This window comes from Cuculus canorus, chromosome 21 (genome assembly GCF_017976375.1).
Source record: "Cuculus canorus isolate bCucCan1 chromosome 21, bCucCan1.pri, whole genome shotgun sequence".
Taxonomy (NCBI): Eukaryota; Metazoa; Chordata; class Aves; order Cuculiformes; family Cuculidae; genus Cuculus; species Cuculus canorus.
Window position 1 is genome coordinate 1,930,242 of NC_071421.1, and position 13,968 is coordinate 1,944,209.

Here is a 13,968-nt window from a genome sequence, read left to right on the forward strand (position 1 = left end):
GGCTGCTGTTCCATAGAGTGGAGATCTGGGGCAGAAGAGGGGCCGCTGCCCCACAGAGTGGAGGGCTGGGGCGGGAGAGCGCCTGCTCTTCCGTAGGGTGGAGATTTGGGATAGCAGAAGGGCTGCTGTCACGTAATGCGAAGCTCTGGAGTGGCAGAGGGGCTGCTGTCACGTATGGTGAAGTTCTGGCATGGCAGAGGGGCTGCTGTCCCGTATGGTGAAGTTCTGCGGTGGGAGGGGGGCTGTTGCTCCATAGGGTGGAGATCTGGGATGGCAGAGGGGCTGCTGTCCTGTATGGCAAAGTTCTGGGGCAGGAGAGGGGCCTCATGTCCCACAGGATGAAGGTCTGGGGTGGGAGAGGCACTAGTGTCCCATATGGTGAAGGTCTGGGGAGGTAGAGGGGCTGCTGTTCCATAGGGTGGAGATCTGGGGTGGCAGAGGGGCTGCTGTTCCATGTGGTGAAGGTCTGGAGTGCGAGAGGGGCCAGCGTCCCGTATGGCAGAGATCTGGGGTGGCAGAGGGGCCAGTGTCCCATAGGGTGGAGGTCTGGAGCAGGAGGTGGTCCAGAGTCCCGTACAGTAGAGGTCTGGAGAGGGAGAGGAGCCTGTGACCGTCAGCTACAGCCATGGTGCATGAGCAAGCGGCTTCTGGTCTTTTGTCTGCTCTCTCTTAGGCCACTGTGGTAGCTCTGCTGCTCTGGCTCCTGCTCCCAGAATGAACGAGGGACAGAAGCAAAGCAGCCCTTGGCTAAGGATAGTGGCTTTCTGGAGGTCTGGCTGAGCCTTGCTCTCCCCCAGCTGTGACAGGTATGTGCCTGGTTCTTTCCCTTTTTCTTTCTTGGGCTACACTGGGAGTGGATCTGCTCTACGTGGCTGCATTTGGCCAGAGTTGAGTCCATGGGAAAGCACATCTGCTTGCTACTTCTCCATTTTTATTTCTTTTCCTCTGCACGGCGAGTGCTGGCTGCCCTGAAGGGTGTGAGTGTACAGCTGCTTTCCTGTTCAGAAACAGGTACTGCTGGTAAGACGTTCTTTGTTGAGGTGAGAGCTGAGCGCTGAAACATGGGCAGTGATTCCTACTGGTATTTTGTATCACTTGAGCATGTGCCATGTGCTGAATGTGACTCAGGGTGGAGCACATGTGGCTGTTTCTCTCCCGTGTTTCTATGATATTTGCAATCTTCATGAACTGAGAAAGAGTCATGAAATCAAGGGCCAGGCTTTAACCTAGAGAAGGTGGTACAGCTGCATTGAAAGTGCTACACATGTTTGTTCTGATGTCTCTGCAGACGTTTAACTTCAGAACTAAATTTCTGAATGTAGCAAAGTCTAATTTCTACCTCACTTAGAAACAAGCTCTGTCTCACCTTCATGGAGGTCGCTTGAGCTTGGCTTTACTACTCCACCTTCTCTCTTTTTGGCTAAGAGCCTCATTACGTCCTCTGTGCTCCTCTGTTGCTGTAGGAGGAGTTTATTTGGCTCAAATGGGATGTCATTGTTATTTCTTCTCTGTTTAACAGCTCCTTGGTTTCCTAAAACTACTTCCTATGAAGAAAAATGCAGTTGTTCATCCTTTTTGGTCCTTCCCCTGTACTCGATTACCTGTTGAATTTTTCATCCGTGGTTTCCGGATGAGTGAATTGTCAAGAGATGCAGTTACTGTAAATTACCCACATTACCCAGATTGTTATGATTGGAATGATGTTGTGTGTCATGTTGCTAACAGTAATCAGGAAGAGAAATCTTCAGTAACCTTGGCAGAGCTAGAGAATTCTTGCCCTGTTTTGAACTCCGCTTTCTGCTCTGAGTTGTAGCTGTATAGGTTCGTGTCTGGGGCAGCTAACTTCCATTGGGTGGACAGTGGTTCTCTGCAAGAAGTTCTTCCTTAAGGCAGCCAATTAATAGAGCGGTCGATTGGTGTCTCACTGTAGTCCTGGCTGTGTCGCTGGTCTGTCTTCAGGACTTTACGCCTGTTTTCCATACTAATCCTGTCTGTTTCTGTGGCGGAAGGACAAGAGTTCTTTTAGGACTGACAAGTGTGTCTACAACATAACGTTTACCTCCCTGTCATTTAACAGTGCCACCACTGGTTCTGTTCTCTTGAATGATTATTCTCTTTTTAGGCTTCAAAAAGATAAATTTGTTTCCCATCCCTTTCTCTTTGCACAGCAAACCTCTCCGAGTCACTGATAGGAGAAGAACCCTCACAGTTGTGTGCTATTTTGCTATTTGGGTTAGCTTAATTCTCTTCTTATTCATGTATTGCTGTGTAGCTTCATACCTTTTGACATTTATTTTAAATGCATGTTTGAAGCTCTGCAACTGTGGAAATCCTGTGCCAAATTAGTGCTATTTTCTTGCTTTGGTCTGCAGTGGCCGCTAATCCACTGCTGGGGGTGTTTGGAAGAATTTGGAGTCCATGCAGAGCTTCTTTTCACTTTGACAAATATCTTGGAAGTTGCCAAAACTGTGGAAGTACCATAAGTGTATTCGTTGCAATCGTCTCCTTCCATTTTTACTTGGAAAAGAGAATGTTCATGGCATTCTAAGCTACCTTGATCAACAAGTGTGAGGCTGCAGGACCACCATGGGCTCTCCAGGGCTGTGGCAGCTGTGTCTGAAACAAGCTCATCTCTTGCCTTGAATCCATGTCTCTTAGTGTTGATTGCTTGCAGAGATCGGTCTTGGTTGCCTATGGCTTCACTGAAGTTGAAGGCTTTCTCCAACTTGATAATTGAGCTCTCCTGGGTCACATTGCCTGTGCCTGCCTGTTCCTATCAAATCTGTTTGTCTTGCTCATCATCTCTGATACAGAACTGCTCCTGGGCTCTGGGTCACGCTGAGTGTGACCACAACACTTGCGACAGTACTGATCATGCCCTTTAGTTTTGAGTTGCTGTTTTCCAGGGATCCAGGAATAGAATGCTAAGTCCTATGAGCTGGCTATTTGTCCTAGTTGTTCTTCAAGGATTCTGATTCATTGCTCATCAAGGGCATTTATGGAGGGGCCAGGGTGCTGTAATGCAGTGTGCTCAGAAGGAGAGTGGTGCAACTTCCAGTACACTCTCACTAGGAGCTCTGACTGGAGAGACATCATTGGATATGATCTTCACCTACAGGAAAGCTGGGGACGGATAGCATGAGGGGAAAAGGTTTTAAGCTGAAGGAGGAGAGATTGAGATGAGATCTTAGGAAGAAATGTTTTCCTGGGAGGATGGGGAGGCCCTGGCCCAGGTTGGCCAGAGCAGTGGTGGCTGCCCCATCCCTGGAGGGGTTCAGGTTGGATGGGGCTTGGAGCCCCTGATCCAGTGGGAGGTGTCCCTGCCCATGGCAGGAGGGTTGAAACTGGATGACCTTTAAGGTCCTTTCCGACCCAAGCCATTCTGTGGTGCTATAATTCTTCTTTTCTTAGGCAAAGACTGAGAATGTGACCTCTTTTGTTTCTAGAATTTAAATATTTCTGTAATGAGAGCTGTAGTGGTGTTTGAAATTTCCAAGAATACAGAACAAGTCCTGTGGCATGTAGACTAACCCTGTATGGAAAATGGCATCACTGAAGTTGTGTGTGGTGGCAGGACAGTAAATGTCTTGATCTTGGACCTCGATCCACATTCCGTGACATGACCCCGAGGAATGTGAGGATGTGTGCTGGATCATGGGTTGATAGGGTTTTGTTCTCCCCTGTGGAGCAGGTTGTGGAGAACAGAACTTGGTGTTAGGATATGTGAGCTTTGTTCCTGGCTCTGCAACCAATTCCATACATAACTATGGCTCCATTTCCCATCTGTAAAGTGTTCTTGCATTCTTTAAAGTACTTGGCTATCCAGAGCTGAAAGATAACATCTGTACTTCTAAACTGTACAAACTCGTAAGTGAATTGGTGTATGCGCTGACCCTCAAATGTTCGTTAAGTACCAGGGAGGAAAGCTACTGCTAACTCAATTCATTCTGCTCCTACGCAGCTGATGTCTCTCTAGCCAAAGGCACGTCAGCATAGATTAGACTTAAACCTTTTGATCCGCTCTCAGAGCACAGATGGGGGAAGTTCCAGGCTGAAAACTGTCAGGAGTGCAGTGCTGACCGTTCTGAAAGCCCGAAGGGGGATATGAAAGTCGGTAGGATGAGCTATCAAGGCTTGTCAGAGATTCAGCAAGGTTTATACTCTATGCCAGCATCTGAGGTAGCTACTTCTCATTTTGAAAAGTTGGAGGGAGGTCTGTTCCTTGATGGGATGATTTGTAATCCTATTGTATCACAACTGCTGAGAGTACCAGGGTCTGAACAATATGAACAGCCGTATCACAGAACCACAGTGCTGTGTTTTTTCCAACCACATGTCTATCAGCAGGACTTCAGTGTTTATTCCTGTTGATTTTTTTTACTCCTGTAGTAATGTTAGTCTTCTGATTTTGAAAGACTTGTGGGGAAACTTACTGCCTTTATGGTGTAAATAGATTGGAGGATTATGAACTCTTAAGTGATTTAACCCAGATTTTCATGGTAAATAGGAGTTGGTAGCTGGTGTGAGAAAGATGCAGACCTGAACTTTACCTAGAGCTCACCACCATCAGCTCTGGGCCAGATGCTCCTGCCCAGGAGAGCTCCTGCCTCTGAGAGATATGTTAGAGCAATGTCTAAGGAAGAATACAGCTGAAATCTGCTGCCAGGACAGATTTCTCACTGTTGGAATATGTTTCTGTATGGTCTTCCATTTCTAGGTGATTGAAAATAGTTCTGGAAGGGATTTTGATGAGGCCACCTGGTCTGTCCTTTTCTGCAAGGCATGGTAAAAGTATGCTGAAACCATTCGTGATGGATATGCTGAGCTTGTTCTTTAAGTAATGGAGATTCTCTGGCTTCCGTGGCTGGGTTGGATTTGACTTATTGAACTTTTTTATATACATATTGTGACTTTTGTCAGCGTTCTGAACAGGCACAAAAAGACCTGCTGGCCAGTGCAAGGGATGCTGGACAGGTGGCCACTGGTCTTTTAATGACAATGGCCAGAAAAGCAATGGTAATTCTTGGCAGGAGAGATTTTGGTTTGTTTTCCTCATGCAACAGAGCTCTTCCATGGGGGGTATGGGGAAGTTAAAATATCACTGTCCCATTTTTCCTATGTAAAGTGAAAAAGACCTTAATTTGAACTTGGCAAATATTTGTTTTTTTGGAACAACATCACCTGGTGGTTGTGTGTGTGTGTTTGTTTTTACTGTAATGCAATGCAAATTTAATTCTGAAATCTGCTGTTGAGGAAAAAGTGGATTCTCATCGGCCCCAGCTACTGAGCTTTCCAAGGCTTGGGGCAGCAATCTGCAAACTGTCAGGTCCAATTAAAGCAAGCGGCTGGAGCTGTTTTTCTCCCTCCTGGGGAGAACACAGTTCATCAAAAGCCAGAAGGAAATTTCATCGGGCTCATGAGCAATTATCTTGTGGGTTGTAATAAGAGAGAGATCCACTAGATGCCCAGTGTGAACTTTCACTTATAATCACTCTTAATTCTCCAGTGGGCAGATGAGCATTGATCTCTCCGGTTTAAAGCCTGAAGTTTTTGTGTTCAGTAGAAGCTGGTAGAGGGAGCTTGCTCTTTTGTAGAGTTTGAATGATGTTTACTTATAAATCTGAATTTTTAACATCCCTGACCTAGCAAAGAAGTATTCCTCCTTTCTCTGTGATGTGGGTTAACCTTGGTAGGCAGCAAAGCACCACACAGTTGCTTGATCATTTCCACCCTGGTGGGATAGGGAGGAGAACTGGGAGAGTAGAATTGAGAAAGCAGTTCTTCATCAGGTCTATTTCTTCCCTCCAGCTTTTACTGCTGAGCACAATGTCATATTGGATATCCCAGTTGGGGTCAGCTGTCCTGGCTGTGTTCCCTCACAAATTCTTGTTTCCCCTCAGCCTACTCGCCGGCAGAGCAGCGTGAGAAACAGAAAAGGCTTTGGTACTGTGTAAGCACTGATCAGCAATCACTAAAACGTCATTGTGTTATCAACACTCGTTTGGTCACAAACTGGAAACAGAGTACCGTACCTGCTACTCTGAAGAAAATGAACAGACACCAGTACGCTGTGGTATACCAGCCTGTCACAGCTGTTTATTTTTCACTTTACTGGTGGTGTTTCCCAAAGGTTATGTTTGCATTTGTATGGTTTAAAGCAAATATTGACCTATTGCGCAATCCAGTTTATTTCGTGAGTCATGTCCATTAGTTACCACAGAGCTGATTAATTGAAAATACTTTGCTGTTTCTTTGCTTGTGGTAGATCTTGTGGCTGATACTGTCAGTTCCCATTTAACTTGTATTATTATTTGTCACTGACAAAAATCCCTTTTCGGTCCCTAGAACTTGGTAACTGCCAGTTTGGTCGAGGCTCTGCAGATGAGCGCTGGGGTTTTGATGCAGGTTCATCTTTCCGTGTCTGGTGCCGTCACTGGTGGATTGAAGTTTGAGTAAAGTGGGAACTGAAGGCTCCAGGCCAACTGGGTTCTGATTTGGTAGCTCTAGGAGACTGCAAGCGTTCATGCATGCCTTCACACTCAGCTGGAAGAAGCTCTTAAGACTTCTTCTGTACTGAAGTTGTGGCTTTTTGAATCTATCTGTGATGAAAATTACGGAGAGATGTCTTCTATCTGAGACTTAGTTGCGATCCTGGATCTGAAAGCAGGCAGTACTTTTCATCTGTTCAGCCTCAAAAGTACAGAGGGCTTCACAGCATTCGGGTATAACAACAAAGGGCTCTCAGCCCCAGTATTTGTACTTAAAACCAAGACATTTAAATTTTCGAAGAAGGCAAATGGAAGATATCCCTGCAGGGTTTTTTAAATACCATCTCGCCCTTTGCAAGCATGTGACTTGCTGACCTTGGGCTGTGCAGCCAGTTTATTCCTGGTGCATCCTCCTTGCAGTCCAGATGATGGTCCTGGTACATGCAGAGTGTTAAACTTGGAGCTCCTGCCTTCTCCCCCTAAGAGACAACTGGTGGTGCCTGTACGTTTCATTCTCATGTTTGCTATGATGCATTTTCTTCTGGTGATGACTTCTACAGTATGAAGACAACATGGCCTGAGACTGAGTGAGTCCACTGGGATTACTGTAATGTGGTGCTTCTGGCTCTGCCACGGCCACTCTCAGAAGAATCACTGAGTGTTTCTCGATTGAGGATCTTGGCTTTTGTCCAGTGATCTCTTGTGCTCTTCCTTAGCTAAGCAGAGCCCACCTCTGATTGTTTTATGTGGCTCAGTTGGCTTTTGCATCCACTGAAGCTTTTAGATTTTGCCATTCTCGCACATAATGAACCTGAAAACGTCAGATGTGTAACTTCTCTGTGACTTCTACCATCTTTATGATCTATTCTGAGATTGTTTGCCATTTTTTAGGAAACCGGAACGCTGGGGTCGAGCTTCTCAGAAGGGTTGGCACAAAACTACTGTTATTGACTATTAATAAATTTTCTGACGCTTCTTTTAGGCTTGTGTCCTTTAACAAGGTGACAGAATAGATATTAAACCAGCATCGTAACCACTTAAAGTATCGCTCCCGCAGCTTGAAAGGGAAGGCAACATTCTGCTCTTACCATAACAGCTTAGTGCTAGAATACAGTCAGTGTAAACTGAATGTAATGTTCAGTTCAGGCAAAACAGATCAATGGGCTGGCATTTGTAAAGGACAAGTGTTGATTGCAGGGATAAAATACACTCAATGGAACCGTCTCTAAGCTGAGTGCCTGGCTAGTTATTTTTAGCATTTCCTCGCGCTGTGTCTCAGGATGCGTGCCTGCTTACGCAGCGAAGCTGAAATGACAAGATATTAGTCCCTGAGCAAAGGCATATTAATCACCTGCCTTGTTCTGTTTATGTAATACAGTTACATATGCTTTGAGAGCAGGTGAGGCTTGGGCCATGGAAATGGTTTCATCTCATGCAGGCTTGTTCTTATTGATTGGTTTTAATGGAGGCAGCTGCCCCATTTCTATCTGTTTTTTTCTGCTGAGAGTAGTTTGTCAGTAAGAATGGCTTCCGTTATCGGCTGTTGAAATTTAACCCACAGAAACATCATCTGTCCTTCTTTGTTCTCTGTGCTAGAAAGGTTTGGGTTGGAAGGGACCCCAAAACCCATCCAGTCCCACCCCCTGCCATGGGCAGGGACATCTCCCACTGGCTCAGGGGCTCCAAGCCCCATCCAACCTGGCCTGGAACCCCTCCAGGGATGGGGCAGCCCCCACTGCTCAGGGCAGCCAGGGCCTCCCCACCCTCCCAGGAAAACATTTCTTCCTAAGATCTCATCTCAATCTCCCCTCCTTCAGAGGCCTGATCTGACAGTGCTCTCTTTGTATGAGCAAGGGCTGTGGAATGAGATCTGGGTAACAATAAACAACCGAATGGGCCTGACTGTACATTTTTCCACATCAAGAGGCAGGACTCGTATTTGTGCTGTGTTATGGTGTAGTATTAAAGCCTAGTGTTTGTGAATTAATAACTTGTTGAAACTACCATTCTGACAGCAAAAAAAAAAGGGGAAGGCAAGGGTTTTGTTTGAGTAGTGGGGAAGCTGGTTGAAACCACCTGAATCCAGGAGCAGATGATAAACTCTGTTGTGAAGAAACAGGGGAAATTAGAGCATGTATCTCCAAGGGAGGACTTATGGGCCCAATACAAATGGACTACATAGAAAGCCAAACGTCAGAGTAGACACGGAGAGGGACTTGCAACCAGTAGAGCTCGATATTAAACTGGTGTGAATTGGAGTTGAGATAGTAAAGTGCTGTGGGGTTGGCCAATGTTTCCAGACAGGGCCCCTCCTAGAAAGTGGAGATTGATTATATGGAGTTCAGGTGTGTGGGGAGCCAGGGAGGCTGCTTGGGGGTCTGGAATTGCATGAGGTGGCACAGCTGCGGCACCATGGCCAGGTGGCAGCAATAAGGGCTTACGGCTCCTGACCGCTCCTGGGAGGAGCCATCAGCTACAACATGGTCCTTACACTGTGGGAAGTCAAAATGGATTATTTGCTGTGTGTTTTTCTGGACTGTCTTCATTTAATAGTGAGTATATTTGTGGGAATTCTATGTATCCTTGAGAGAGATTGCACTGTGTCCTGTTGGTGAGAGCACATTCATGTGTTTACTTCGGCACTGTCCTGGGGGCTTACTGTTTGCTGAGGAGAAAGAAGAGTGAAAGTAAGTCTGAATTTGAGCTTGTTGTTATGAAAAGTAGCTTTGGTAAGTAACTAAGCAGCTTTAAACCTTGGTTAGAGGTATTTGATCCTAGTCGTTGTCTGTTATTAAAGAACACAAAAGTATTTATGCCTGTTTTGCAGGTGGGGAAACTGGGGCTGAGAACAATACTGGATTGTGTAGATAAGCATCATCCAGGCATCGAGCTATTCAGCTCGTGTTGGGTTCACAAAATCACTGCTGTGTCAGGAGAGAGAAAAAACCCAATGGAGCCTTATTTCTGTGGAGTGAATGCCCAGAGGGGTAGGGCAGAAGCAGCTGGGTTGTAGCAGCACTGCAAAGCCACGGCAGAAGGTCTTGAGCCAATATGAGCTGACTTAGTACACCTAACTTGTTTGGATCTCTATTGATGTTTGTATATAAAAATAAATCTTGACACTTTACAGTAGTGGAAGTTGATCAGTCGTGTTTAGTTGTGTGATTTGACATTTGACTTCTTTTAATAGTGTTGTTTCTCCTTCCTTCCTGCTAAGTATTACTGGGATTTGCTAACTCATAGATAACACGTGGGATGGTCTTCTCCGTGTCCCAGCAGATGAGGCCAGGACTCAGGAATATTCCTGTGTCTTATGATGGATTCTTTGTTCATACTTTAAACTCCCACGGGAAACTGGTGTTTTCTCTCTGAATTATTGCTGGCAGCTATACCTACCCTTCCGTGGAACAATTATGATCCAGCCAGCATCGAGGGAGGAGCATTTGCTTCAGTGAGTGAAACATTTCTACTTAGGAAGTAAATAATACTGATCCCTGGCCAGGTTCAGACTGCATGAGTGTTGTAATTCATCATAAGGATTCTGAATGGTTCTTTACCCTTGTTACGCATCGCCCCTGCAGATTAGGTGGGAATGCAGAATGTATTTGGTGCCTTCTTGTGTGGAAAATGAAGTATCCACATTAAGAAGACAGTAGTCAGCAGTGAGCAGGGAATTGCACAAAGGTTGTTGCAGCACAGACAGCTCCATTAATGGGTGTTTGGTGATGCAAGGGTGCAGTTCAACGCCAGTGTCTTCCTTGAGCTGTGGGAGAGTCCATGTGCAGGTCCTTTGTGAGTCATAGGGAAGGGAAGCCTGATGCCTGTGGCAGCACTAAAAGTCTGTTCCCATTAGGATCCAGCTTATTATGGGCTACTGATTAGATGGATTTTTGTCCTTGCAACTCAGTACCCGTCATACTGTCAGAGATTGCTGTCTGGTGGCAGTTCTGCGACAAGACATCTGATGTTGGCATGCCCTATTGCATCTGTACACAAATGCATAGCGCAGCGAAACGATGCATTTCTCCAAGGCTTTTTCTACAAAGTGTCTTCATGTAGCTTGTGTATTCCACTGGCAGTTTGAAGAAGGATTCTCCGTAGCATCCCTGTCAGAAAAGTCATGGGATGGCACACAGAGGAAGCGTGGTTTTGCCTGTGTGTAGGTCACACATTTGCAGACCCAAGACAGTTCTGACCTGAGGCTGATGTTCTGTGGTTTGACTGCTCTCTTGAGCACGTGTCACCACATATTATAGTGTGCTTGCCTGCCTTCCTTTTTCCAGGTAGGAAGGGATTATCCTCTTTATACTGCAGTGACTTAAATTTTATGGGTTTGTGGCACAGCCTGAAATATACTTGTATGGCGAGTAATTTTTGGAACTGGCATTGCCTTCTTTGAAATACTGAGATTTCTGAAGCCTGTGGTGTTTCACTCGTTCATGGGGAGAGGGGAAAGGTCCGCTGAAATAGCATGAAACTCTTAAGGCTGGAGAGCAGTACTCCATCCTAACCTAAAAAAACCCTGTGCTGTTTGCTCTTTCCTTCTCCGAGCATGCAATTTCCTTTCCCACTTTTTTTACTTCCCTCCACACTGCACCACCTTACTTGCATGAAACAGGGTGGGTTGTTGTTTTTAAGCAATAATTGAATTGTGCTTCTCATGTACCTTTGTGCTGTTGGATGTTTCTGTGAGCTTTCTCTGCCGTGGGTTTGACTGTCTTGACTGGTTGTTAGCAGCCTTTTAGAAAAGCAGTTCTGCCTCTTTGTTAAAGCAATAAACTGTCATTTCACTCATTTCTGATCTGGAGGAAGAGAGGATCGTACAAACCTCATTAGGTTCTGTGATGCTTTCTAAAAAAGATATTCTTTCTTTTTGATGATTTCCTGTTTTCATGAAGATGATAAACACTGGTGTGCTTTAAACTCAGCATTGTTACATCCATATCCACAAAGGAAATCTAAATGAAAGTGTTGCCCAAGGCATCTTTTAACAATGATTGGAGCGAAAGATGTCATGAAGCTCACAAGGACGTTCTGTTTTACTGTTGCTGACAGGCATTTGCATGTCACTGTGATGCATAGCAGGAAGAGTCTGAATTGAGAGAGATGCTTGAGTTGAACAGAAATTAGTCTTTTTCTGCGTGCTAGAAACTCGATTTTGCATCAAACTACTCCTCCATACATTTAAAAGAGGATTTTTGGCTGGGGGAAAAGTGTATTTTTAAGCCTCGGTGGTTTCAGTTGCTTTATTGGTGGGTGCAGTGTTAACAACACGTCACGGGGCACAAAGCTGCTGCTATTGCCATGTCTGAGTAACATCCCATTAGGTTGTCAGCTGGTTGTCAGCCTGGTTTGAACTGGCTCTGTGTCACAGCAGTTAGTGCAGATCCCAAAAGCACAGCAAACCTTGCCGTTTGGCCCCTGGCATTCTGTTGGGGTGGTTTTGGAAGTCTTGAGAAAATTTTGGATGTTATAGATAGCTTGAGGTAAAGGTGGAGACCCAGCGATGCCCAAAGATGGAACTGGATGATCTTGAAGATCCCTTCCAACCCAAACCATTCCCTGATTCTGTGATCTACTCAGCAGGTCGGGCTTCTTCTGTAGCTAGGTCATTCTGGGGAAGATGTGGTGTGTTGAGTGGCATCACTTAACTGTATATTATCTTATCAGGTGTGCTGAACATGCTGCTGCTGCTGCTGAATGCATTGCTGCTGATACTGCCTGTCTCCAAGACCCCTCACGTGGAAGAACTGTAGGAGTTGCTGTGCAGATCGATGGACGCGGACCCCTATGCCAGCATGCAGGTTGGGATGCGAGTAGTTCGTGGAGTGGACTGGAAGTGGGGCAACCAGGACAGTGGTGAAGGGAATGTTGGGACCGTGGTTGAGATTGGTCGGACAGGCAGCCCAACCACTCCAGATAAGACTGTGGTCGTGCAGTGGGATCAAGGCAACAGAACCAATTATCGGACTGGATTCCAAGGGGCTTATGACCTTCTTCTGTACGATAACGCACAAATAGGTAAGTGTAACCTGGACAAGAAGCATAAACTCTAGTACTGTACGCTCATCTCCTTTAGCGTACCTAACACCTGCCTCACATGCCAGCTGGAATGGTGAGCCTTTTGCAGCTGCTTGAGGTGCTGAGCAACAGCAGCAATGAAAAATTCCTGTTTGCCTCTATGCAAAGACTATTCTTTACTCTTTCTGTTTTACTGTGAGTCCAAAAGATTTGCTGATTGTTGTTCTGTGAGATTCTGGCATGACTTTTAGGATAGGAGTTCCCTAAGTCAGGAAACGGATACTTTATATTACACGTATCACTTCTTATTATATTATTGCATCATCTTCAATACACACAGTTCATGATTATTTTTTTTTTTGTTTAAAACATACTGATGTGCTGAACCTAGTCAACCTGTTTTCTTTGGATTTTGTGTGGATCTTATTCCTTTGCTTTTGTACTCCTAGGTGTCCGTCACCCCAACATCATCTGTGACTGTTGCAAGAAGCATGGTATACGGGGAATGCGGTGGAAATGCAAAATGTGTTTTGACTATGACTTGTGCACGCAGTGTTACATGAACAACAAGCACGATCTGTCTCACTCCTTCGAGCGCTATGAGACAGCACACTCGCAACCGTAAGTGGTGCTGTAGGGGAACGTCAGTTAACCATGCTGAGCTTTAGAAGTCATTACAATTCTATATTCTATCGTTCTTTAACAGTGGTCTCCAAAATGAGCTATGGAGCATTCAAGTTGATCTGTTGAGTTGCAGGAATAACGTTAACTGAACTGCACTCGTACACATCTGTATAATTTGTAAATAAATAAATTGAGGAGCGCTCGAATTCTTTTAGTGATAGGATTTCATGATCAAAAAGAGTCTGGGAACCACTGTTCTAAAGAATAGTGTAGGGCTGCATCTGGCACTTGTACGGATTTGTGTGGATTTGGGTTTTCCTGGGGTTTTGTTACTACAAATGGCCGTGAAACGCTGAATAGGTCTCCTTTAGCGGCCAGTGCCTCTAGTGGGACAGTTTTGGAGGCGGCAGTGCAATGGCCTGGTGCAGCAAATTACCTGCACTGCTGTTGCCAAACTCACCACATGGCCCCATGCAGCTGAACCTGGGCAAGACCAGCACAGAAATGTGTAGCAGGTCACTAATCCTAGGATTTAAGATGCCTTAAGCCCAGACAGATGCTGCTGAGGGCTCCCAATCAGTTTTCTAAAGAGGCTTTGAAGAGACCTTTACCTGAAGACTATTTCAGGTCTTATGACCAGAATTTGAACTTCTTGTGGCAGGGCCTACAGTTTTATTTTTACTTTACTCTTTGAAGTAGTGTCTTCCTGACCTCTGCCAGCTGCTGGTATTTGTTATTAGTCTTGTTTGGTTTGAGTTTTAAGGCTGTTTTGGGAGAGGCTTGGTTTAGAAGGATGGACATCCAAGTTTCACCAAAGACCTTTTTTTGCAGTCTT

At 45.4% G+C, this 13,968-nt stretch overlaps 1 protein-coding gene across 1 annotated transcript in view; it reads left to right on the plus strand.

Moving 5' to 3' along the window:
* Positions 1-78: 78 nt before the first annotated feature.
* MIB2 (MIB E3 ubiquitin protein ligase 2) overlaps positions 79-13,968 on the plus strand; it is a 40,402-nt gene continuing 26,512 nt past the window's right edge. Inside the window, exons 1-3 of the mRNA XM_054085645.1 lie at positions 79-806; positions 12,159-12,509; positions 12,959-13,130. Of these exons, the coding sequence (XP_053941620.1) occupies positions 12,263-12,509; positions 12,959-13,130 (419 nt within the window). The 5' untranslated portion in view covers positions 79-806; positions 12,159-12,262. The remainder of the gene's footprint in view (positions 807-12,158; positions 12,510-12,958; positions 13,131-13,968) is intronic.